This window comes from Hibiscus syriacus, unplaced genomic scaffold, assembly GCF_006381635.1.
Source record: "Hibiscus syriacus cultivar Baekdansim isolate YM2019G1 unplaced genomic scaffold, ASM638163v2 tig00111166_pilon, whole genome shotgun sequence".
NCBI lineage: Eukaryota > Viridiplantae > Streptophyta > Magnoliopsida > Malvales > Malvaceae > Hibiscus > Hibiscus syriacus.
The window spans coordinates 1,455,770-1,483,478 of NW_024063008.1; the positions used below are offsets into that span (position 1 = coordinate 1,455,770).

A 27,709-nucleotide genomic window follows, 5' to 3' on the forward strand; every position below is an offset into this window, starting at 1 on the left:
TTTAAATGCTTCCAGCCGATTTATATAAATTCTTTCATTTATTTTGTCACAATCTTTATACATTTTATACCTTTTGTATCTTCAATATCTTCAGTTTTAGCAGATTATCCATAATCCAAATTATCCAATTTTTCAAAGGAATCAAATTTCTATATTTGTATATTTAAAATTTAAAATATATTTTTCTTTGAACTAAAAAAAACACAATTTGACCATTGAACTCACAAAAAAAAAATCAATTTAACCTATCTTTCATGTCACTAGCCATAATAGATTGTCATGTAAGTATCGTAAAATGTCATATCAACATCGTAATGGTCAACAACGAAAATTATTGGCCAAAGTATCATTATGTTTGTTTTCTAAGTTTGAAGATCACATTAGGTGGAAAAATTGACAAGAGCCACATTATTATTTTTTAAGAGTCTCGCATATGTTTTGCCTTTTTTGTATTTTACCCTTGGCTGCTATAGTTTTGGTCAAATTATCCTATCATTTCATGATATTTTCATGCATTAGGTATATCTTATATATAGATTCTTTTTCAAATAATTATAATATTTTGACTTACACAGAGTAAAAAATCGATAATTATCTAGTATGTTAATATTATTACTTGGGTGTGATACTAGAAGGATTTTATTTGAACTTTTTCCCCTATTTCCTCAATCCTTCTAGTATATTTACATGAAAATTGGGAAATAGAAGAAGAAAAAAAAGAAAAAAAACCTATATCTCTTCCATCCCACCAATAATTCAAATCGGTAGCCCAGCCCAGCCTCTCAATTCTGAAGTCATCCTCTCCATCGCAGCATACGGCACTTATCCCCTCTTCTCTATTTATCTTGTTGCTGACTGAATCCAATTTATCAAAATCATTTCAGTCTCTCTTTTTGAGGGCATTCTACGATGGGACAGAGAGCAAAATGAAATACATTTGCCTTTTTTTTTTCCTTGTAGATTTCCTTTTCTAGTCCAAGGCTGTACAGTGACTCCTGTTTTTATTGCAAAAATTCTTACTTATCTAGGTAAAGAAGGAGTTAGGGCTAAGGGTGATGAGGCTGCTGCTATTTACTCCCCTCTTATACGTGGCTTAGAAATGCTCCTTATGGAATTCGACTTTAGTTGAACCTTTTTGGTTCAGCTCGTAGCACAGTTTGCTGAGCTTTTAGCCAAAACCGGTGCCCCGCAGTAAAACACCCCTGCTCCCACCGCATTGAATTACAAAACACTAGCGTTAGATACAGACAAGACTGCTAGCTTTTCATTTGCTTAAATAAATTGAAATCTGGGGTCACTCACCTATCCTTGCGTTGCAATGCTTGGAACCCAGTTTAGACAGAACCTTCTTCCATTTAGGCCTTGCAAAATGTCCGCACCTGATAATCAAAGACCAACTTTATTGTGTTTGAAAATCTGCATGGCCATTTGTGTTTGAAAATGTGTCTTCACATGCGAGAATAAAAAATGACACGTAGAAAAGGATCTTACCCTGGTGCCCGAACTATGTCGACTCCATTCTTGGCATGATTTAGTGCTCTCCAAGGGGACGAGTTAATGAAGGCATTCTAAGAATATTATAAATGAAAAAACTTATACAACGATTAGTTCAATTACCCTTTGATCAAGATCTGCAACTTCATTCATGACCCCTTTGAACCAATCAATGACCTTGCTCCCTGGTAACCCAATAAAAGTAAGCATTGGTCGTCTTAAGAGTCTTCTTTCGTGAAACTTTGTTTGTAGCAGTTGAATCACTGCTCTCAACACTTAGTCTGATGTCCTACTGGTATCCGAGGCCAAATCCTGTGTTGCACCAATTCCAAGACCCACAAGCAACAGAACATCATACTTCCTATAGTCTTGTGCCGGTGCACCATACGGTCCATCGATTAACAGCTTTGGCAAACTGTTTTCCGGACAAGAATATCATGGATTATAAAATTACACAGTATTACCAGAGACTCTAAATGCTTCTAGAAAAAGAGAATTTTGAATATTAATAGAATCCAAATAGATGTTACCTTTTTAGTTGTCACATCAGCCCTGAGAAGCCACTTTTCCAGCTACAGGGAGGTTCAAACCTCTGAGAATAGCCGTTTGAGCTCTTGGGTCCAGTCACCTAGCTGACGGATATGTACACTAAGGTAGTCATCACCAGGAGCAGAGGTTATGGAAAAGGATGCCTGGTTCACAAAAGGAAATGCTGTGTTCAGAAGAAAACTTGCATAAAGCAAAATGTATGTTGCCTCCCTATGAAACCAACCCCAATCTCGAAACCAATTTATTAGTGCAACTACTCAAATGTTTACCGTTTAAACTTCCTTCTCATTATTACAAATCAATCAATATGTTGACCGGCTCCATTCATCTTATAAAGGCTATGTGGACTGCAAATCAATGTCCGAGTCCATTTTCATTTTCTTCTATTATGTACTTACATCCAGAATATTATTCTGGAAATTCTGAAAACAATTTAGTAGCAAACCGAAACAGCTGAAATCATTGTAAAACATTATATGTGCTTTTATATTTTTGTACTTACCATTCAAATGGAGAGACAGCAGGGCATTGTCAAACATGTACTGTCCACTCTTGTACCTAAATTGAGGTGGCTTAGACATTTGCAATGTGAGAAACACCTCCTGGATAAATTGCAACCTATATATCGAGAATGAAAAGTTATAAGAAATTCGCCAATCAAATATTCAAAATACACGTCAGCCTCATTCAGACCTAAATTCAGGGTTCATGGGAAATGGACCACAGAGAAGCTAATCTCGTGAATTGACCAGCCTCACATAAAATTCTTGAGAGGCTGTGCAGCATGTGCTTCCCAGTTAATTTGTCAAATAAATGTTTCTCTTTTGTACTTCACCCTTTTTCTTTGAGCAAATACTTCTTGTTATAAAAGTGACAGAGTTATGCTTACCTTCAAAAGCCGGACAGTATAGGAACCAGAACGAAAATTCTTAGGGTCCTTTCTCCAGCATATAACAAAACTGGAACAGCGAGGTACATCCAAGTCTGCAACATGGAATTCGATACCTACCTTAAGGCTGAAACTACAGTTATAGTTACTCAAATAAAATAAATTTCTGCTCTTAGAATTTATGCAAACACATGGCAGAAGAAGATTAAATATATACCGTCCTACGGTACCATATGTGCACGAGATAAGGAATTCGCCATGGATGACGAGCAAGGCGTAGACAATGACAAACAGGTGATGTGAGTACCAGAAGGCATTGAAGCCAGTGATTCTATCAAAGGGCTTGGGCAGTTTAATCAGGTTCCGCCGAAACCATCTTGTTGCCAGTGTAAATGCAACGGCCATGAAGATAACCATTAGAACTCCAGTCACTCCTTCATTCCTTTTACCAGGTCTAAGTACGTTGGCTTATGACTTCCAAAGTCATGGCTTAGAAACTTTCTATATCTATCATTAGAAGAATCGATAAGCCTCGGGAAATCACAGGCGAGATGGTTACCGACATGGAGAATGACTCCAATTACATCGCTGTGCTATTGTCTGCATAAGATGAGGAGAGCGTAAAAAATGTTCTAATTGTATGGAATCGACAACTTTCAAATTCCAACGTTATCATGCAATGCATCAATTATGCTATTCATTTTGGGCTTATTTGCAAATGTTTGAATTGGGAAGCCTTATATCCACTAGCTAACTCTGCTAGCCTTATATTCGTTGGCCAAGCTGAACATTTGGATATATTTATTTGACTTGGAAAATTGATAAAAACAAATTCCAACAAAATTTGTAAAAAATAAAATAAAAATTCATGTGTATGTTAATGCTTTAGTCACCGCCAAAAAAAATTATTAGAAACACAAAAATTTAGTTCATGTATGGAATCCTAGTGTCTCTACCATTAAAAAGAAATATCTGTTTAGATGTCAACTTTTGCTGCGTGAAACGTGCAATGTCTCCCTCTACCCCCAACAAATAGTCGCAGGTTTTAAATTGTGGTCCGAAAATGTGATAGCGACCGCGAAATAGCAATAGCACCGCCGTCTAAATTACCCGCTACACCCGTAATAGCGTCCACTATAACCGCAATCACAGTAAACATGAAATAATAAAAAACATAACTGTGACCGCGATTTAAAACCTTAACAGTCATATCGTCATTGTTTAAAGTTCACAAGCAATAATATCAAGTAAAATCAACCCATTGTGTTGACTTCTATCAATTATCCGGGACCCAGACGATAAACGTAAAAGAGAAGCTAAAGATGTATTTCTAGAGAGAAATAAAGGAATTGGTAAACAGTTTGCATACCTTGTGAAAATTGATATTGTCGTCCAAAGGTACGAATCGAGTCAGCTTTGTGGACCTGAGCCAAGTGATGGTGTTTCTGCACACGGGCATGAGGATAAGAGCCATGTTAAACTTCAGGGTCTCAGCTGCTCCTTTGGCTGTGAGGAGACAATAACCCATAACATTAAAAGCACTCTTCTGTTTGTACTGAAAGAACTTCCAAGTAAAGAGTCCTATCATAATCATGACCCACAAGACACGACCCATATTCTCTTCCAATTTTCTTCTAGATAGTACACGAGTTTATGCTCATTCTTCCGATTCTGCTTCTTTTTCTTATTCCTTGTAAGTTTGGCTAAGGGCTTGGCTTGTGTAGCTTAGGGCTTGACTGTAACTCAGATACGTGTCCTTTGCAAGAGAAGTGTCTCCAATTGCCATAACTGCATCATTTCATCAGTCATCATCATCCACCAATCATGATGTTATGGCCAAGGAAATATTAAATGATAAGGAAAGTTTCTAGTCATGAAAAAGGACAAAATTATCTTTGATTCTGTCAAATCGTTAACATATGAGTGATGCAGAACGAAGGACGCGTGCATACGTGAATAAGTGAAGAGGACGCGTTTTGGAGAGAGGAATAACCAGAGAGCAAAGCTCACATGGGAACCCAAATGTCAGGTCTGCCATTTAGCAGGACCATTTGTTCAAAAGGGACAATCATGGATGGAGTTGGTCAGGAGCCCTTTAATCTATGACTAAATAACGACAATACCTTTGCTCAATACTTAATCTCAACAACTTGACAAGTAAAACAAAAGAAAAAATCAATTCTCCAAAATATGACGTAAAGAAAAAAATATCAAATTCAACCAGATGCCATTGCCCGATAGGCGATAGTGACCTCCCAATTTGATTATAATACTATAAAGCCTTAATTATCACATGGAGATCAATCAATTAAAGGAAAAAAATACATGCGAACTGAAAATTAGTAAGGTAACTATTCAATGGATAATCATGCAAATGAAATTTGAAAGGAATCTATTCAGCCAAGTTCTTTTTCTTCCTATTGAGCCGAAGTTAAATGACTCAGAAAATCAAGTACTAAAAACGGTTCAAGTGTAATTTACTGTTTACCAACATAAGTTAAGTTGAGCTGTCGCCATTAAAGCCCGTTTATTCTTTGCTTGATCATTTTTTCTTAATCACGGTTGAACAAAACCAGAACCCGATTGTTGGAAGATTTGATCATTTTCACCTACCAATAGACTGTGGAAGAAACAAGTCCAATTTACTAATTCTTTAATTAATATATATCAATGCAGCTCAACTGGACATCTTATTGAAACTTATTTATTTAGTTTGAAACCTAATCTGAAATGAAATCTCACTGCAAATTATAATTTCCTCAACTTGATATATTAAAATTATATAACACCTTTTCTTGTCGAAATCTAGAAGATCCTTTGTCTTAATATCCTTTATTAAAAAATATTAAGAAGAAAAAAATCATGCATAAAGCATAGGAGGAGTTGATCATGGAAAGTATTGGAAACTCAACATAAATAATGGACCCACCTCGATATATCCAAGTCTTTCTGGGTCCAACTCTTCCATGATCAAGCTGCATATTCTTCCGCCTGCTCCTTCAATCTCGATAGCTTGTTTGCTGATGCACTTAGCATGATGATCTGTAAAATCAGGAGGAGAATAAAATTAATTTTATATAGACCAAAATGTTCCACTAACCCCACTAAATTTATTAGAAAATGACCAAAATTCAAGGGAAAAAAAGTAGAGGCCAAGCAATGAATATAAATAAGTCAATCTAAATACTATTACGTAAAAAAATCAATCTAATTATAGATAAGATGCTTGTAAAGTGATTAACGTCGAGCACCAAAAGTTTGAAATCGTATTTTTTTTCTTATTTCTTTAACTTGAATTATTTATTATGGTAGTAGTTAGTGTAAGAGTTTCTTGTGATTCAGGTCATTCAATACTGCCTAACGTTGATTATAATAAACCAAATGACACCCTGTTAACAAGTTCTTTTGATCAATCACTTTAAACATTAAATTATTTCCCTCTAAGGGTGAAAGGGCGGCCTTTCAATTTTGATTTTGAAGAAAAATAATAATTTTAGAGGAAGAGGCAATGCTATTAAAAATTTGTTTAAAGTGGCAGCCTAATCCAGTCTCATTAAAAAAATTGGATTATAATAATAATTATCAGTACCTCTTTTACTTCAGCCTCAGTGATTCTACCATCGTCGTTCTTATCCACCCTGAAAAATAATTTACATATCAATCTTGTGATATGAGATTAGATAAGCAGTTTACTTATTAATCACTTATCTATAATTCAGGAAAAGACGAAATTAGATGAAATTTCATTTGCATCATTATTTACAGGCTTCCAAAGCTATGGGAGGAAATCTCAAAGAAGTTGAGAGAGTGTGAAATTTTAATTTTAAAATGGAATGATTAAAAGAAATTAATTGAAAAGTAGCAAGTATAGAATAGTTTAATAATGCGTACATGTCGAAGAAGATCTGAAGGCGAGAATCAAAACTTTGATCGGTGATTTGAGACCAATATTCATAAAGCTCTTCTCTGCTTTTTTTCAACTTTTAATCTCCTTCGTCTACTCAATGCATCGAACATCTCCAACGCAAATTCCTTCGAATCCTTCATTCCTTAAAGAACAGTAAACGATTACGAAAAACAGTTAGAAGATAGATTGAAATCCAAGTGCTTAAGAGATGGATTTGAGAAAAAAGAAATGTGATGATGAAATGGATAACCTATGCATTGTGCGAAATCGGAGCGAAAGAGAAAGGCGTCCTTTGCGAGTTTGTCGAAATTGTTTTTGAACTTCTTCCCATGCATTGGCTTTACTGTTACTGATAACCTTAATCCACGAAGTGCTTTTGAAGCCCGGAGCGAGTCCGGTCGAGCTGAGCTCGCTGCTTTCTTAGAGCTCGAGCGGCTAAAGCCGAGTCGAATCCGTTTACAGTCTGAGATGTGTGTCCGTGGCCACATGATAACTTGCGTAGTTCGGCTTTCAACTCTTGCGAGAACTGCCTGGCTTTAGCCACTGCCTCGGCTTTTAATTCTTGTGAAAACTGTCTGAATCTATTGGATGAGCTTCGCTTGATCGTCGGTGATCGTGATGCTGAGGCCGGGGTATCGGAACCTTCATCGACGTTGATGGCGGTGGCCGGCTCGACGCTTCGAAGGATGATGGTATCGTCCGTCTTGGAGATCGATGGTGACCTCGACGAACTCCTCGGCGGACATGTACTCACTCCCCGGCGAAGTAGTTGAGCTGAGTGCGGTTTTTGGCGGGAACGTGTCGGATGCCCATCGCCTACCGTGCGCAGGTAAAGAACCATCCCTCATTGAGCCAACAACTACTTGCTGTACATGCTTAGACTTGAATTTATAGGAATAAAGTAAAATTAAGGATTAGTTAATTTAAAAAAAAGGAAAAAGAAAAAGTTGAACATAAAGATAGGCAAAAGGAAACGCGGAGGGAATCTATTGGAAACGACAAGAACGCGGAGAGCAGCTCTACAATAAAATAAATAAATAAATAAAAAGATTTATAAAATAATAATTATTCATTTAATCACTCATATCGTTTGATTCATAAAAATTTTTAGAGTTATCATCCAATTCCTTCTTATACTACCCATGAAGTTACTATTAAAAACAGTGGTAAAAGTGGGGCCTGTAGGGCGGGCGAAGCCGTATAGTCCGTTTGACCCCTACAAATAGAAAGTAGAGATTAGGTTTGAGACATAACAATTGTAATAGATCTTATATTTTTCGACATAGTAAAATTTTATTCTCTTCTGTCGTGTAAATTTTTGTGATTTTTATTTTTCTATTCGATCGTATTCGTTTTCTGTTAATTGTTCCAATAATTATAACATCAATATACTCTAAATTTTGTAACATGATATCTAAATGAGCAATTTATTACTTAAAAATATTTTTAACAATAATTTTAAATAATTAAATCTTAATCAAACTTTTTAAAAATAACATCAAATTGACTCTAAATCTTATAATAAGAAATTATTAGAGATCCTTGCTTAATTAAGTCAAAGATGTTCCATTTTGTACCGTGTTGGTCATTCAATTAATTTTTGTTTCAAAATCATACCTCATGCTATGTGTTTTGGTTTCATTTTGGTCACATAATATTAAAAAATTAACGATGTTACTGATGTGTCACCATAATGTAATGTCACATCATCATTGAAGATACTTTAAAATATCATATCAATAGTTCTATTAATTTTTTAAAGGTGGGTGATTAAAATGAATTCAAAACGTAACGTTAGGTATGATTTTGAAATAATTAAAAACAATTGTATGACTAAAATGAAACAAAAGTGATAATTGAGGTACTAAACTTGTAGTTTATCCTCGATTTAATTAATGTATATTGATTATTATGTTCGTCATAGCCAGCCGATTAACTTGTCCCACAAGGCATATGCAACTGCAAGCGTAAGTCTTTCCACTACTGGAAAAGAATATCCCGACTCACAATCATATTCGGCAACTGGTTTAATAACAATATGAACCAAAGAAAGAGAAAGAGTTTAGAAACATAAGTATTAAAGTCCACCATGCTACCAAAAAAATGTCATTCCACCTAATTAATTACCATTTATTTATGACAATTTCCAACAAACTTCATTTTATGAGAAAAATAAGTGAAGAATCAATCATAATTCATAATCACTCAGTTAAATGAGGGTAATATTATTGTTAAAAAATAGACAAATAGGGTACTCAAGTTTTTATTTAGAGATTTAAAAAGGGTCGAAATATAAAAAATTGTTATGAAATTTATATAAAAAAGACAGTTCATGATATATATTCGACTTTTCAAAATCAGTAACTTATTGATCTAAAGACATAAGATGTTAAGTTCCTTAAATAATGTCAGTAGTTCAAATATAAAGTTCAAAAGATTATCTCTATAATGAATCTTTACGGTATTCGATCTGAAATAATCGATCAACGAATCAAATATCACTAATTATAAAAGGAACATAATAATATTATAATAACTAAAAACTCAAAATATTAAGTCCTTCTTACCTCTCTTCTTCTTCTTCTTCTTTTAAATATCTAATTTATTTTGTTGGAGGTAAAGAGAGGTTGAGGGTAATGAAAAAGATGGACTTCTAGAAGACCCTTTTACGTATACCGCCCATCGATTATGTTACGAATTAGGAATGTCTCCCGATTATTGTTTAATAAAACCAGTTTCATTTATTTTAAAACATTTGGCCGTAGGGATAAAATAAATAAATAGTCCAAACAATATATATAAAAATGACATTGACATTTAAAAATTGGTATAATATCAAAATTAACCCTCAACATTTATCAAATAATTTTGGTCCATATTATTTCTCTGGTGTTTTGACCCAACGTCTCCTTCTAAGATAAAAAGACCCCTAATATTGATTAAATAGTCACTTTGACTCTTATTTATTTTTCTAGAGCATTTTGGCCCTCCAAAATTTCATTTTCGAGTAAAAGAACTCCTATTTTAGAGCGTTAACTATTTATTAACTAATGATTGTCATCTATTGAAGGACCCTTTTCTCCTAAATGAAACGTTGGGAGTTAAAACGTTTTAAAAAATAATAGAGGTCAAAATGATTATTTTGATAAATTTTGAGGTCTAATTTTGATAGTATGCTATTATATAATATTTAAATTAGTAATGTATTAAAATTTTATGAAATATAGTTTTAATATAAATATGATTCTTTTTACTGTAAAAGTTTGGTAGAGTTGGAGTTGGGATTCAATTCAAATGAAATTATTGATAGTAGCAAAGTTAAAAGGAGGAACGAAAGTCCACCCATTGTTATCTTACAAAAATTGAAAGCATTAATGCATGAAATTGACATGTTGAGTAGGTAAGGTATTGACCTTAGATTCAAGTGTCTGTTTCAATGCCACTTGGAATCGTAGCTTACCTAACGAGCTATGCCATTCATTTCTCTTCTTCACTATTCATCGTTATGGACTGAAATAAAAATATATAACAAAAATTAGTGAAATTACGAAAGAGGATTTATTTATTGATAATAATTGGAATATTTTTTATTAGTTTAAGGTGATTATAGGGTAATATTTATTAGAAAAACTTTTAATTATTTAATAATGAATATTCAAATATCATTATAAAAAATATATTTAAACCCGAAATCTCTAAAAATAGCAACCACTTATTTAACCGCCGAGATCGAACATATTAATCTTAGTGTACATCCATGAATAGAACCTCCGAAAATACTGTTTCGCACAATGCGATACCGTTAAAGGAAATTCTCGAAATTATAATACAATTCTTTCTAATATATCTCTAAACCCCTACTGTTAAGTTTGACAGATATTAAAATGTGTCAAATTTCATTGAATCAGTCCTCTCGTCATATTTGGCAAGTTATCTCCTAGACCACCTATGAATAGTTACCATCTCCGATCAACCTATCGACGGTTGATGTGTAGTGTGGATGGTAAATCTATCTTACATCTTTCCTTGAATGAGAGAAAATTTAACTCGAGTCTCGTGTATTCGATTATCAATATCTTTAATGACTCTCCGCTAACATTTAAAGAGATGAATTGTCACCTACTATCGTTTCTAAATTTCTCCCTAATAATTCTCCACCTACGTTTGAAATATGAACCTATATTAACCGGTACAAGTCTCCACCTCTTGCACATCTGCAAATCATAATTCTTTTGGATAATAATTAAAACGTTAAAAATCGAATAAATTTTGAAAAACTGTTGTACATTGATCATTGCACGTTGAAATTCTATTCAAAAGGATTCCCAAAAACTTTATTTTTCTTTTAGGGTTTTATCATTTGATAAATTCACCGCCCAAGATGTATTTTAGTTCATATAGGAGACTTGACTCCCCTACCCCTTTTGAAAGCAATAATCTTCATCTCACATTCTAAAAATTAACTATCTGTGGGGCATTGGGTCGTCTTTTGCTGATGATAAAGTCTCATTTGCATAAATTATTAACTTATCACGTTTAAATTTACTTTTTAAAAACGTATTAAAACTTAAAGATGAATGCATACTACTTGGGTTTCAATCATTGAAAGTGAAATGAAGATGTTTAACTATTCATGGAAAAGGAAACAATAAAGCATGAAACCCCCCTCTCCCCTCAACCACTATTTATTTATACATAAAATTATATTATCTAATAGCAACAACTAAGGAGTACTAATTCATTTATTTTCTTCTAGAAAATGCTTTAAAGGAGCTAAACAAGTTCATAAATGTGAATAGAAACTTAGGGAGTAGATTATGTACGCGGCTTTGCACTTTCTTTTAGTCTGAAATAAGGCAGAATTCTTGGGAACAAAGACAAGTGTTTCATGAAAATTCCATGGCGCCTATGAAAATAGGATTTGAGGCTGGGAAAGAAGAAAAGGAGAAAAGTGGCTGATCCACTGAAAAAAGAATGCTCGAGTGATTGTTGTTTTCTAGTTAGCTAGGTCTTATTGTGTGAAAGGGGTGAATATAATTCAACACAGGGTTAATCAAATAGGAGAAGACTAGACTCACTAATTCCTTGATAGAATTGATTGAATGCTACGTTGCATTATATATGAAGTTATTAAATGTGCCAATGAATAAAAAAACAATAGGTGGGTATTATATCTAATTGAGATAAATTGTCATTTAGGGTTAGGATCCACTTACACAATGTAAAATTCTTTAGTTTTACATATATTTAATACCGTTGTATGAGTGGAAATAGATTGATGAGATTGACTTATTGGTTTTTTCCCAGTGAATATCTTCTCATTTCCTATTGTTAATCTCAACCATCTATTTTCACTCATCCAATGGTGAGTTTTACACAGATTTGGGATCATTGGATGCATGAAAATATATGGCTGAGATTGAGTCTTTGTTTTCCCCCAGTAAATATCTTCTCATTTCCTACTGTTAATTTTAACCATATATTTTCACTTAGTTTTACATTATGTAACAGGATCTTATCCCATATATATATATTGAGTTTTGTTTCTTTTTTTTTAATTTGAGATTTGGATTTTAAACGGATTAGACAAAAATTGAGTATTATAATATTTTTAAAAGAATCAACATTATATTAGATAATAATAATAAAAATTCTCATATATATATATATATATAATCTTATACCTCATTAATCTTATTTTATTTTAAATAAACTCATATGTATATTATCTTGTTGTATAGATTATATCTGTAAAATTAAAAATTGAGTTTCAAAATAAGACTTATGAAGTAAACTTCATCCATTTATTTTAAATTATAGGATTAAATCTTAAAAGGAAATGTCATTCTCCCTAGAGGTCCTAAGTTCGAATAAAGAATATTATTTATCCCGTTAAGTGGTCTCAGTGGTAAAAGAGAATGTTGTTATCCTTAGAGGTCCCGAGTTTAAATAGTTGAGTCTGCATGATGCATGTTCGTTGTCAATTGGTTAAGAAAGTTTTGAATATATACAACCTTATAAGTTATAATCACCTTATATTATTAAAAAATATATAATTTAGTACTATTGAAAACAAATTATCTATATATTTTCATCATTATAAACGTATGAATTTTCTAGAATGAAAATAATTATATTGAGATATATTATAATTTTAGAATAAAATTTAATTTTAAATCGTGAAAAGGTTATATATAAAATTGCTGAACAACTATGAATTCACATAGAATGTAATTATATAAAGCTCCTTAATTGAGCCAAAGATGTTCCTACGAGAAAATAAAGTTTATATACAATATTAGAATCGATGACAAGGGAATAAAAAATTGATTTAATTAATATATTATTGATAATTTTATTTATAGTAGGAAATCAAAGTAAAATAAATTTACGTATAGAGACGGACATATAATTTTTTTTAGGATAAACACATATATATTAACAATAGATCCGTCCATCGGCAGGTGTAAAATGTGATACGTTACATGATCTTAAATTTGAAGACCACATTTTAAAAAAATATTGATTTTACTTCTAAGAATGTTCAAATGATGAAATTTTTTAAATAAAATATCACGATTATAGAGTTGTTTTGTGACATTGTCTTAGTTTCATATGTTTGAATTTTTATTTTATTTTATAAGAAACAATAATAATATGATAAATTTTGATATTTATAATTCTTATTATTATAAAATATTTTAGGGACTACATTTTAAAATGTAACATAGAACCTTCAAATCTATTGGGACGGACCTGATTAGCAAAATAAATTTTTTATACGGATGAACATAAATAAAATTTCAGGATAAACACAAATAATAAAACAAATAATTATCTAAAAAAAAATCAGATTTCAATGTCCATTCCTACCAAAAGAAAATGAATAACTGTATAAATAAAAAGAAAAGAAAAATAACGTATGAACAGAGAAATAACAGAAATATTGAATTCCACGATGAATATTTTCAAATAACAACAAATAAGTTTGGTAGATAAAATAAATAAATAAATACGCTATAAAATAAACATATTCAAATCATGATATGATATAAAATTGACATTTGTCATTGAAAAATTATATAATATATAAATTATTAATGCATCAAAATCACATTAAATATAGTTTTAATATGAATATGGTTTTCATTTTATTTTTTTACTGTAAAAGTTTTGTAGAGTTAGATTTGGGCTTTAATTCAAATGAAAATATTGCGAAGACTTTCTTGGTCGTCAATGACTGTTTCAATTCCACTTAAAATAATAGCTTAGCTTAGTTCAGGTCATTCATTATCTTCTTCATTATTCCTCGTTCTGGACTGAAATAAAAAATATATACAAAAATCAATAATAAAAGATTGTTTTGTAATTTCTTTTACGAGATACAGATTGTGATGACTGATGAAAGATTTTCGTCTATAAATAACCAGCATGATCAGCTATTAAACCCCATGCAAATTAACGCAATTTCAAGTCATAAATGGGTTCCGGTTATGTAGTATGGAGTCTGGCCTTTTGCTGCACCTTAGCCATTGCATGGGCTGGTAGCAGTCATGATGAACTCGCCTTGGATTTGTCTTATGACTATAAGGATGCACTCGGCAAAGCAATCTTGTTCTTCGAAGGACAACGTTCGGGGAAGTTACCGGCCAGCCAGAGAGTCAAGTGGAGGGGGGACTCTGCACTCACCGACGGAAAACCAGATAACGTATGGCTACCGATATACTTTGTATATTGATGATGTTAGAATTGAGCTTGGTATTACTACTGACATTACAATTCCAGTTCCTTGAAAAAGAATTTTGATGATTTGGTTTTGTTGCAGGTTAATTTAGTGGGAGGTTACTACGATGCTGGGGACAATGTGAAGTTCCTATGGCCTATGGCGTTTTCCGTGACTCTGTTAAGTTGGGCAGCCGTTGAGTTCCGGAACGAAATCTCTTCGGCCGATGAGCTTAACAACCTCCGCACCGCAATCCGTTGGGGCACGGATTTTATATTGCGAGCCCATACTTCACCCACCACACTTTACACTTAGGTTTCTGTCTTCTTTTTAACCATCTATTCAACCTATGTTCAACATGAACATCGATGGTATTTGTATTTCACAGATGGGGGATGGAAAAGATGATCACTAATATTGGGAGCGGCCCGAAGACATGGACACCCCTCGAACACTCTATAAAATAACTTCTGATTCACTAGGCTCCGAAGCCGCAGCCGATGCTGCCGCTGCACTTTCCGCTGCTTCATTAGTCTTCCAAGGGGTTGATTCCAATTACTCTACGGAGCTGTTAAGGAAATCCTGTAACACCTGGAAATTTGAAAATAATATTTAATTGAAATTTGAGGATTTAATTGTGTAATTGGTAAAAATTAGGGATTAAATTGAAAGTTTTCAAAACTTGTAGGTTGTTGTAGAGTTTAAGGAAATTCAAGGACTAAGCCCTGAATTTACCCCCAAAAAAATGTCGGCAGACACTCTATTAAATGGATAATCGGATGTGCGTGGGGTTGAATTATTAAGCAAAAATTTATAAGTTTTCTTCCTTTCAAGTCCCAACTTCTAACCACGATCCCGACGTCGTTCGACCTATGATCGTCGTTTTGAAAAAACTATCGTGTTCATCATCAAGTGAGGAACAAACCCCTTAAATTAATTGAAGTGAAACACTGCCAAACGCCGTGAATTTCAAGTTAAAGTCTCAACGTTTTTTTAGCTCAATCGCCGAGAAAGTCTTAAATTCATCGCCGATCATTGCTCCGTTTACAACACCTCTCGCACCATCGTGTTCTTTGTGCCGTTCCGAGTCTGCCGGTGTCATCCTTGGTCTCCGTCGACGGCGGCGCGTGGGGAGGTGAAGCGGTCAAAGTTTCCTATTTGCTGAAATCGAGCTATCTGTCGTTCAAAAATTTAAACCGAGCTTTGTAAGTATCTCGAAATCGCTCAAAATATTTTTTAGAAAATTTTTCGTGAATTATACGATGTCAGAAACGGTCCCACGCGCCGCCATTGCGCGTGGAAAAGGTCAAAATGACCGGTTACAACCCGACCCGTTGACCGTTGACCATTGTTCAGATGCTATTCTGGTAATTATTTGGAAAAAGGTGCTATTCTGGTAATTATTTTAAAAAGGTGCTATTTTCGTAATTTTTAAAAATAAATAATTTAGTAATTTTTTTTAAAAAAATGATATTTTAGTAATTATTTTAAAAATTGTGATATTTTGGTAATTGTTTTTGAAAATATGCTATTTTCGTAAAATGATTGTTCATATCTTGACCACCTTTGACTAGAACTTTGATCGGCTTTGACCGGCCATTAAACGACCGTTAATCTTTTCCGAAAATATCTATCCTGACATTTTTCGACGTTCTGAATCCGTTTTTGGTGTCCGTTTCACCAAATTCGAACCTAAAAATCTTCAAATTGTCAGTCAAACCCTATGACTTTGACTTTGACCAAGAATTTAAATATCTGGAAGGTCATACTTTATGTTTTTCGACGTCCTGAATCTGATTCCGAAGTCTGTTTTGCCAAATTCTGACCCAAAATTCCCAAATCAAGCACGTGAACCCAAAAAGGCTTAGTATTTTAATATTTTGATTATTTATTTGAGTTTTGGTTAAGGAATTGATTCTATAAAATATTTTATGAAAGTACTCGTGTTTCACATGAGCGATGATCAGTTAGGTCTAGAGTTGTTCGTTCGTCAGATCAGCCCGAACTGCGTACTACAAGAAATACTCGTAGGTTTCCGTATATTAATTAAATAAAGATTAAGATTATTTATACTAGGATTCCAATATAGATTTTTTTTCTAATTCATAGGATCTAGCGCTGCAACAGAGCGTGATCGACAAACCCAGTAATAGGCTTCCCTATCTGATTTCTCAGACTGTTACAGGTGTGTTTCCCGACAGTGTTCCATTATTACTGTTTTAAAATATATATCTGAATATTGTGTATCTGATATCTGATTTACCGCATATTTCTGATATGATTTCTGGTTGCGGTATTTTATACCGATTCTCTGAATACTGATTATCCGATATCTGAATTTTCGTACACTACTGATTTGTCTTCTGATTTCCGTATTTCTGTATATGATTTCCAAACATGAACACTTTTATGTTTTAAAGAATTAATCATGATTTTCATTCAAATACATTCATGAATATCTCTATCATTGGGGGTTATTGTTGAAGGAAGTATATCCGCAGGTTCCTCGGCTTTGTGCTCAGGGCCTTATTTGTTGTGTGGGCTGGGTGTATGGTTCTAGGGAACCTACACATTTTGTTGTGATGGGCTGGGGGTAATGTTCATATTTTTTTTAACGTAATTGCAAAACTGATTTTACTGGAATATTTTTATCAGTATGTTTTTATATACACTATATGGAGCACACTGGATTTTTTTAGCTCATTCTGTAGTTTTACCCCTTTTCAGATAACAACCCGTAAACTATCAGATTTGACATCAGGGGAGATCAACTACTTATTTTGTACGAACTTATATCTCTATATGTTTTTCAGTTATGTTTGGTGACATATTTGCTATCGTTTTGGATATATCTGTATTATTAACATTTTGTTTTGTATTATCTAATGTATTATAAGATGTTTTAAGGGGGGGAAAATCTCTGAATGGGATATGTGACCACTTAGGTTTGGGTCTAAATTATAGACCGGGTCTGGGGGGTTACATTTGGTGGTATCATAGCTTTCGGTTTTAAACACTCAGACTGTATATGGGTCCTAAATTTTAGATTTTTAAAATAAAAAAATGTCACCTTATTTATGATTTAAAATTTTCTGGAGATCCCTGATGCTAATCTGGCATATGTTTCAAATTCTTTCTGTAGAGCCTTATAGATCCAACGATGAGTGCTGCTAGAGGTCGTAGGACAAGACGTGGACGTGGTCGAGGGCGAGTTGCTCGACCTTCTGTTACGATTAACGATCCGATGTCTCCACGTGATCCTTCTGTTCCGCAAGTAGATCCGACCCTTTCTCATGATGATCATTTTACTCCTGTGAGAGACTCTCCCGTCACTGGAGATGAGGATACTGACGTGAATGAAGACGCCATTAATAAAACTATATTCCGCATGTTTCAGAGAGCTGCCAGAGCCTCTAGTAATATGACTGCGGTTGAGATTTCAAATTCTTTGGTCACTGCTGGTGTAGTTCCATTCGAGGGTATTACTGGTGGAACCCCGACAGACGCTGAGTATTAGCTGGAGGACACAGAGAGGATTATGGATGAGATGGATCTCGAACCTGAGCAGAAGTTGAAGGGGGCCCTAACTAAGTTGAAGAAGTAGAGCTTTAGATGGTGGCAATCAATTTCTGGTAGTATTCCGAGAAACCAGTTAACATGAGAGTTTCAGAATCTGGAGCAGGTTAATATGTCTGTTATGGACTACGAGGTTGAGTTCATCCGATTGAGCCGTTATGCTCTTAGACTTGTTTGACACAGAGACAGATAAATGCTTAAGATTCGAAAATAGACTCCGGTATGAGATCAGGAGTCGAGTCGCTACCCACCGGGAGAGGAATTTTGATGCCTTGGTTGAGATAGCCAAGACTGCTGAGGAAATAGAGCGATTGGGTATGGAGCGCAAGAGAGATAGTGATCGAGCTCAAACCCGATTCAGGAGGCCTTCTGGTTCTATTGATTCTTCTGCATATCATAGCAAGAGAGGCATGGGTGAATCTTTTCAGAGAGGCGGTGCGAGTGCCAGGCCTGTAGCATCCAGTTCTTCAGCTGTTCAGTCTTCTAGACCTGTTGATTCTTCCGGGTTGCAGCCATGTAATTATTGTGGAAAACCTCATCCTGGGGAATACAGAAAAAAATTTGGTATATGTTTTAAATGTGGTTCTGGTGACCATTTTATAAGGGATTGTCCAGTATCAGTTACTACAGTTCAGACACCAGCTCATATTCCCGCTCTTACTTAGAGTACTGTTCAGACTCCAGCAGGGGGTTATACTCAGGAGAGGGCACCTGGATCGGCTAGTAGAGGCCGAGCATCTCAGAGTAGGGGTCCAGTCATATCTGAGGCCAGACAGCCTGCATTGGTTTACACTGCCAGATTTTGACAAGATCGTGATGAACCTAATGTGACTGCAGGTATTGTTACTATTCATTCAGTTCCCTACTTTGTATTGTTTGATAGTGGCTCTACCAATTCCTATGTATCACATTCCGTTTTTGAGGGTCTAAATATTCCTATTGAGAATACTGAGCATTCTATGATAGTTCAAAGTCCCTTAGGCAAGTCCATAATGTTGGATCGTATTTTTAGAGAATGTCATATAGAGATCAATGGGGAAATTTTTCTGGCCGACCTGATGGAGTTACCTTTAGAAGAGTTTGATTTGATTCTCGACGTAGATTGGTTGGACAAACATCGAGTAAATATTGATTTTGAGACCAAGAGAGCTATTCTAAAGACCCCAGATAATCGAAAGATTGTAATGATCGGGGAACGTCGTGGATTTCTGACGAATGTTGTGTCTGCTTTAGTAGCTGAGAAGATGATCAGGAAAGGTTTCAAGGTATTTCTTGCTTATATATTGGATACCAGGAGTTCTCAATCTGATATTAAAGGCATCCGGATTGTTAAGAAATTTTCTGATGTTTTTCCCGAGGAGTTGCCTGGATTACCGCCGGATAGAGAGATTGAGTATAAAATTGAAGTCTATTCTGGTTCCACTCCGGTTTCAATGGCTCCTTATCGTATGGCCCCAAAGGAGCTTAAAGAACTGAAAGTCCAACTTCAGGAGTTGTTGGATAGGGGATTTATCCGACCCAGTGTATCACCGTGGGGAGCCCCAGTTCTCTTTGTCAAGAAGAAAGATGGGACATTGAGACTTTGTATTGATTATAGAAAACTGAACAAGCTCACGGTTAAAAATAAATATCCTCTGCCCAGAATCGATGATCTATTTGACCAATTTCGAGGGGCTTCTATCTTTTCAAAAATAGACTTGAGGTCTGGTTATTATCAACTCAGGGTGAAAGACTCGGATATTCCGAAGACTGCTTTCCATACTCGGTATGGGTATTATGAGTTTTTAGTGATGTCATTCGGGTTAACAAATGCCCCTGCTGCTTTTATAGATCTGATGCATAAGGTGTTTCGACCTTATTTGGACTAGTTTGTAGTTGTGTTCATTGATGACATACTGGTGTATTCTAGAAGTGAAGAAGAACATGAGGAGTATTTAAGGATTGTTCTACAGACTCTAAGGGAGAATAATTTATACGCTAAGTTGAGCAAGTGTGAGTTCTAGCTCAGCGAAGTGACTTTTCTTAGACATATCATTTCTGCTGATGGTATTCAGGTGGATCCAAGCAAAGTGGATGCTATTCTGAACTGGAAGCAACCCAGGAACGTTTCTGAGATCTGTAGTTTCTTGGGCTTAGCTAGTTACTACCGTCGTTTTGTTGAGGGGTTCTCCCTTATTGCAGTTCCTCTGACGAAACTATTGAGGAAAAATGGTCCATTTGTCTGGTCTGAGAACCAACAAACTAGCTTTGAGAAATTGAAGATTGTTCTAACTCAAGCCCAGTGCTGATTCAGCCTGAATCTGGAAAAGATTTTTCTGTCTACAGTGATGCTTCTCACTCTGGATTAGGATGTGTTTTGATGCAAGATGGAAAGGTTGTCGCTTATGCTTCGCGTCAGTTAAAGCTGCATGAGCGTAACTATCCTATTCACGATCTGGAGTTAGCTGTCGTGGTTTTTTCTTTAAAAATCTAGAGACACTACCTCTACGGAGAAAAGTGTTATATGTATACTGATCATAAGAGTCTGAAGTATCTACTTACTCAGAAAGAATTAAATTTGAGACAAAGTCGCTGGTTGGAGCTTCTAAAGGACTATGATTTAGAGATAGAATATCATCTAGGGAAAGTTAATGTAGTGGCAGACGCCTTGAGCCGTAAGACGATATCAGATCTCAGAGCCTTATTCGCCAACTTGAATTTATTTGATGATAATAGTTTGTTAGCAGAGTTGCAGGTTAAACCTACTTTGGCCGATGAGATTAAGACCAAACAACTTCTGGATAGCTCATTGCTTCCCATTATTGAGCAAGTTAAGCAAGGATCGAGTTCAGAGTATACTGTGGATCATGATGGTATTTTGTGTTTTCACGGTCGTTACTGCGTTCCTAAAGATGATGAGTTGAGACGGGTTATTCTTCAGGAGGCTCATAGTAGTCCTTATGCTATGCATCCTGGGGGGATAAAATGTACAATAATCTTAAAGAGCGCTACTTCTGGACTGGTATGAAAAAGAATATTTCAGATTTTGTGGCGAGGTGTTTGACTTGTCAGCAGGTTAAGGCAGAACACCAACATCCATCTGGATTGTTACAGTCAATTAAGATTCCTGAGTGGAAATGGGAGCGCATTACGATGGATTTCGTTACTGGTCTTCCTCTGACTCCTTCCAAAAAGGATTCTATTTGGGTGATTGTTGATCGACTCACCAAGTTAGCGCACTTTATCCCTATCCCGATTAACTATTCTCTGGACAAAATGGCTAAGTTGTATATTTCGGAGATTGTTAAACTTCATGGTGTACCGTTGTCTATCATATCTGATCGAGATCCAAGGTTCACTTCCAGGTTCTGGAAGGCTTTGCACGAGGCTCTGGGTACTCGTTTGAATTTAAGTACAGCTTTCATCCTCAGACTGATGGACAGTCTGAGCGAGTTATTCAGGTGTTGGAGAATATGTTACGGGGTTGTGTGATTGATTTCCGTGATAGTTGGGAAGATTTCTTGCCACTAGCTGAGTTCGCTTACAATAATAGTTATCAGGCGAGTATTCGCATGGCACCGTACGAGGCTCTGTATGGACGTAGATGTCGTACTCCTATATATTGGACTGAGTTGCATGATAGAAAAACTTTGGGTCCAGACTTGGTTCGAGAAACTGAAGATATTGTCAGATTGATCCGTGATCGCTTAAAAGAGGCATTCGATAGGCAGAAATCATACACAGATAAACGACGTAAGAATATCGAGTTTGAGGTTGGAGATCAGGTTTTTCTCAAGGTATCCCCATGGAAGAAGGTATTGAGATTTGGACGTAAGGGTAAACTGAGTCCGCGATTTATTGGGTCGTATCGTATTTTGAAGAAAGTTGGACCTGTTGCTTATCAGCTTGAGTTGCCTCCCCAGCTCAGTCGTATTCAAGATGTTCTTCATGTGTCTATGTTGAGGCGATACCGTCCAAATCCGGATCACATCATTCAGGTTGATGAGGTAGAGCTGAGACCTGATTTGTCATATGAGGAAGAGCCTATTCAGGTTTTAGAGAGAGATGAGCGAGTTCTTTGGAATAGGCTTATTCCAATGGTCAAAGTTCAGTGGAGTAATCGTAGCCCATCAGAAGCTACTTGGGAGACATTGGAGTCAATGGAGGCTCAATTTCCTCATCTATTTTCATAAGGTAAATTTCGAGGACGAAATTTCTTGTAGAGGGGGAGAATTGTAACAACATGGAAATTTGAAAATAATATTTAATTGAAATTTGAGGATTTAATTGTGTAATTGGCAAAAATTGGGGACTAAATTAAAAGTTTTCAAAACTTGTAGGTTGTTGTAGAGTTTAAAGAAATTCAGGGATTAAGCCCTGAATTTACCCCAAAAAAAGTATCAACAGACACTCTATTAAATGGAGAATCAGATGTGCGTGGGGGGTGAATTATTAAGCAAAAATTTATAAGTTTTCTTCCTTTCAAGCCCCAACTTCTAACCACGATCCCGACATCGTCCGACCTCTGATCGTCGTTTTGAAAACACCATCGTGATCATCATTGAGTGAGGAACAAACCCCTTAAATTAATTGAAGTGAAACGCTATCAAATGCCGTGAATTTCAAGTCAAAATCTCGACTTTTTTTTAGCTCAATCGCCGAGAAAATCTTAAATTCATCGCCGATCGTTGCTCCGTTTACGACACCTCCTGCACCATCGTATTCCTTGTGCCGTTTCGAATCCGCCGGTGTCATCATTGGTCTCCGTCGACGGCGGCGCGTGGGGAGGTGAAGCGGTCAAAGTTTCCAATTTGTTGAAATCGAGCTCTCCGTCGTTCAAAAATTTGAACCGAGCTTTGTAAGTATCTCAAAATCGCTCAAAATAATTTTTAGGAATTTTTCTGTGAATTATACGCTGTCAGAAACGGTCCAACGCGCCCCCACGCGCCACCACTGCGCGTGGGGAAGGTCAAAATGACCGGTTTGACCGGTTACAACCCGACCCGACCCGTTGACCGTTAACCGGGTGCTATTCTGGTAATTATTTAGAAAAGGGTGCTATTCTGGTAATTATTTGGAAAAGGTGCTATTTTTGTAATTTAAAAAAAATAATTTAGCAAAGTTTTTTAAAATGACATTTTAGTAATTATTTTGAAAATGGTGATATTTTGGTATTTTTTTGAAAATGATGCTATTTTCCTAAAATTGTTGTTCATATCTTAACCACCTTTGACCAAAACTTTGACCGACTTTGACCGACTATTAAACGGCCGTTAATCTTTTCCGAGAATACCTATCCTGAATTTTTTTGACGTTCTGAATCTGTTTTTGGGGTTCATTTCACCAAATTCAAACCCTAAAATCTCCAAATTGCCAGTCAAACCCTCTGTCTTTGACTTTGACCAGGAATTTAAATATACGGAAGGTCATACTTTATGTTTTTCGACGTCCTGAATTTGATTCCGAAGTCCGTTTTGCCAAATTCTGACTCGAAATTCCCAAATCGAGCACGTTAACCCAAAAAAGCTTAGTATTTTAATATTTTGATTATTTATTTGAGTTTTGATCAAGGAATTGATTCAATAAAATATTTTATGAAGGTAATCGTGTTTCACCTGAGCGAGGATCAGTTAGGTCTGGAGTTGTTCGTTCGTCAGATCAGCCCGAACCGCGCACTACAAGAAATACCCGTAGGTTTCCGTATATTAATTAAATAAAGATTATTTATACTAGGATTCCAATATGGATTTTTTTTCTAATTCGTAGGATCTAGCGCTGCAACAGAGCGTGATCGACAAACCCAGTAATAGGCTTCCCTATCTGATTTCTCAGGCTGTTACAGGTGTGTTTCCCGACAGTGTTACATTATTACTGTTTTAAAATATATATTTGAATATTGTGTATCTGATATCTGATTTACCGCATATTTCTTATATGATTTCTGGTTACGATATTTTATATCGATTCTCTGAATACTGATTATCCGATATCTGAATTTCCGTACACTACTGATTTGTCTTCTGATTTCCGTATTTCTGTATATGATTTCCAAACATGAACACTTTTATGTTTTAAAGAATTAATCATGGTTTTCATTCAAATACATTCATGAACATCTCTATCATTGGGGGTATTGTTGAAGGAAGTATATCCACAGGTTCCTCGGCTTTGTGCTCAGGGCCTTATTTGTTGTGTGGGCTGGGTGTATGGTTCTGGGGAACCTACATATTTTGTTGTGATGGGCTGGGAGTAGTGTTCATATTTTTTTTAACGACAAAATTGCATAAACTGATTTTACTGGAATATTTTTATCAGTATGTTTTTATATACACTGTATGGAGCACACTGAGCTTTTTAGCTCATTCTGTAGTTTTACCCCTTTTCAGATAACAACAGACCGTAAACTATCAGATTTGGTATCAGGGGAGATCAACTACTTATTTTGTACGAACTTATATCTCTATATATTTTTCAGTTATGTTTGGTGACATGTATTTGTTATCGTTTTGGATATATCTGTATTATTAACATTTTGTTTTGTATTATATTTAATGTATTATAAGATGTTTTAAGGGGGGAAATCTATGGAATATGTGATCACTTAGGTTTGGGTCTAAATTACAGACCGGGTCTGGGGGATTACAAATCCAAATTAGTAAGAGGCTCGGTTTAAGTTAGTTCCTTTAAGCCTAACAAATTATTATCAACTTATAAGCATATTTAACCTCAATCGCTCGGCTGCACAGTTATTCGAATTTGCAGACAAGTACAGGGGACGTTACAATGAATCTTTCGATTTCTACCCCTCGTACTCAGGATATCAGGTAAAACATGTTGAAATTACGTTGGTGAATATAATATAACATTCCTCGATTCTGTTTGATTTGAGCTTCATTCGTTCGGATTTTTTTTGACAGGATGAATTATTATGGTCGGCAGCTTGGTTGTACAAGGCAAGTAGAGATGTAAAATACTTAAACTATGTTGTGAGCAACCAAGGATGGAGTGAGGCACCATCAGAGTTCAGCTGGGACGGTAAATTTCCTGGAGCTCAGGCATTACAAGCTCAGGTATGGCGACATTAATTCGCTGTATAATTAACAAAAGACAGATATTAACAGTTTCTTGTTCAGGAATTCTACGGTGGGAACAAGGGTTTGTCTAAATATAAGACCGATGTCGAATCATTTATATGTGCACTGATGATTCCAGGGACTGGAAGTAGCACTTTCAAGGTCGAAGTAACTGCTGGTACACACACCTCAAATCATTAATGAATAACTTAAGATTTCTTATGATTTTTTCACTAAGCTAATATATTTTTCTGGCTTGTTTTCAGGTGGCCTGTTGTTTCTAAGAGAGAGCTCTAATTTGCAATATGTTTCAAGCTCGTGCATGGTGCTATCTGTTTACTCGAAAACGTTAATGGCATCTGGCATCGACGGCATTCAATGCGGCTCAGATAATTTCTCAGCCTCCCAAATCAAATCTTTCATGAAATCGCAGGTGGACTACATATTGGGGAACAACCCCATGGAAATGTCGTACATGGTGGGATATGGAAGTAAATATCCCACGCAGCTTCACCATAGAGGCTCATCCTTTCCTTCGATCCACAGTCACCCCAGCAAGGTGGAGTGTAACAATGGCTGGTCGAGTTATTTCGATTCTAACAATCCGAATCCAAATCAGTATGTTAGAGCAATCGTCGGAGGCCCCAATTTGAATGACGGTTTCAATGATCTGAGATCTGATTACTCACATACAGAACCCACAACTTATATGAATGCAGCTTTTGTGGGTGCAGTGGCTGGTTTGCTTGATGAAACCAAAGGGGAGACTGCTACAGCTGCAGAGTAACACAATCATTAATGCTACTGACTATGTGTAATGCATTTTACCAGAGTTGCATCAGGCACTTGAGCCCCATGAATTTCTTATATTCATGGAACCTTATTAGTTGAAACTTAATTACAGGGAATATCAGTATCCATCCGCATACATGTAAAATATCAAAGAAATAAGTATATACGATACATCTTTTCAGATTTGTTTTTCTTTTAAGAAATAAGTAAAGATTCTAAGATTCATTAGGATTCGAAGAAGAAATGAAATATTGTGAAGTATACCTTTGAATAGAAAATAACTTTATGAACAGAGAAATAATAGAAACATTAAAGTCCACGTGATATTATTCTCAAATAAATAATAATAATGCAGACAAGCATAGTAGCTAAAATAAATAAAAAATATTTTCTATTATATAAAAATGACATTGTTATATAAAAAAATAGATAATATATAAAATATGAATGCATCAAAATCACATTAAATGTAGTTTATTAAGGTTGGGATTTAATTCAAATAAAAATATCGATATTAACTGACTCGGACTTTGCTTGGTCGTCAATAACAGGCTAATGAAAATATTTATCTTCTTCACTATTCCTCGTTATGGACTGAAATGAAAATATATACAAAAATATCAATAGTAAAAGATTGTTTGTAATTTCTTTTAGGAAATGCAGATTGTGATGAAAGGTTTTCGTGTATAAACAACCAGCACAACCAACTATTAAAGCCCACGCAAATTGGCGATTCCAAGCCAGAAATGGGTTCCGGTGAAATAGTATGGGGTCTGGCCTTGTGCTGCACCTTAGCCATGGCATTGTTTGGTAGTAGTCACGATGAACTCGCCTTGGATCTGTCTTATGACTATAAGGATGCACTCGGCAAAGCAATTTGTTCTTCGAAGGACAACGTTCGGGGAAGTTGCCGGCGAGCCAAAGAGTCAAGTGGAGGGGAGACTTTGTACACACCCGATGTTAAAAATGAGTTCGGTATTAATTTTGAAGATTTTGTTTTGTTGCAGGTTAATCTGGTGGGAGGTTACTATGATGCTGGGGACAATGTGAAGTTCCTATGGCCTATGGCGTTTTCCCTAACTCTGTTAAGTTGGGCAGCTGTTGAGTACCGGAACGAAATCTCTTCCGCCGACGAACTTAACAACCTCCGCACCGCAATCCGTTGGGGCACGGATTTCATTTTGCGAGCCCATACTTCACCCACCACACTTTATACTCAGGTTTCTGTCTTCCTTTTAACCATCTATTCAACCTATGTTCAACATGAACATCGAATGGTGTTTGTATTTTACAGGTGGGGGTGGAAAAGCTGATCACCAATGTTGGGAGCGTCCGGAAGAAATGGACACCCCTCGAACACTCTATAAAATAACTTCTGATTCCCCAGGCTCCGAAGTAGCTGCCGATGCCGCCACCGCCCTTTCCGCTGATTCATTAGTCTTCCAAGGGGTCGATTCCAATTACTCTAAGAAGCTGTTAAGCAAATCCAAATCAGTAAGAGGCTCAAATTTACCATCCTGTCTACAATAGGACTTCCTTTATGCCTAACAAACTACAAGCATATTTAACCTCAATAGCTCGGCTGCACAGTTATTCAACTTTGCAGACAAGTACAGGGGATTTTACAATGAATCTCTCTCTTTCTACCGCTCTTACACAGGATATCAGGTAAAACATGTAGAAATTTCCTCGATTCTGTTTGATTTGAGCTTCATTCGTTCGGATTT

At 35.6% G+C, this 27,709-nt stretch overlaps 1 protein-coding gene, 2 long non-coding RNA genes and 3 pseudogenes across 3 annotated transcripts; 1 reads left to right on the plus strand and 5 right to left on the minus strand.

Annotated features, from left to right (window-relative positions):
* Positions 1 to 577: 577 nt before the first annotated feature.
* LOC120155158 lies at positions 578 to 1,453 on the minus strand. The gene is made up of 2 exons (XR_005518947.1): positions 1,303 to 1,453; positions 578 to 1,202 (listed from the first exon to the last, which is right to left on the minus strand). It is a non-coding gene; the product is annotated as an uncharacterized LOC120155158 (long non-coding RNA).
* A 140-nt stretch (positions 1,454 to 1,593) lies between these two features.
* LOC120155298 lies at positions 1,594 to 2,863 on the minus strand (annotated as a pseudogene).
* Positions 2,554 to 3,633, minus strand: LOC120155299 (annotated as a pseudogene).
* A 246-nt stretch (positions 3,634 to 3,879) lies between these two features.
* LOC120155157 lies at positions 3,880 to 7,706 on the minus strand (annotated as a pseudogene).
* A 6,613-nt stretch (positions 7,707 to 14,319) lies between these two features.
* On the plus strand, positions 14,320 to 27,419 carry LOC120155300 (endoglucanase-like). The gene is made up of 3 exons (XM_039166859.1): positions 14,320 to 14,547; positions 26,990 to 27,202; positions 27,277 to 27,419. Exons 1-3 carry the CDS (start codon positions 14,320 to 14,322, stop codon positions 27,352 to 27,354), a joined length of 519 nt encoding a protein of 172 aa, XP_039022790.1. The 3' UTR covers positions 27,355 to 27,419.
* Positions 14,953 to 24,925, minus strand: LOC120155359. The gene is made up of 3 exons (XR_005518961.1): positions 24,862 to 24,925; positions 19,031 to 19,036; positions 14,953 to 15,144 (listed from the first exon to the last, which is right to left on the minus strand). It is a non-coding gene; the product is annotated as an uncharacterized LOC120155359 (long non-coding RNA).
* Positions 27,420 to 27,709: the final 290 nt, after the last annotated feature.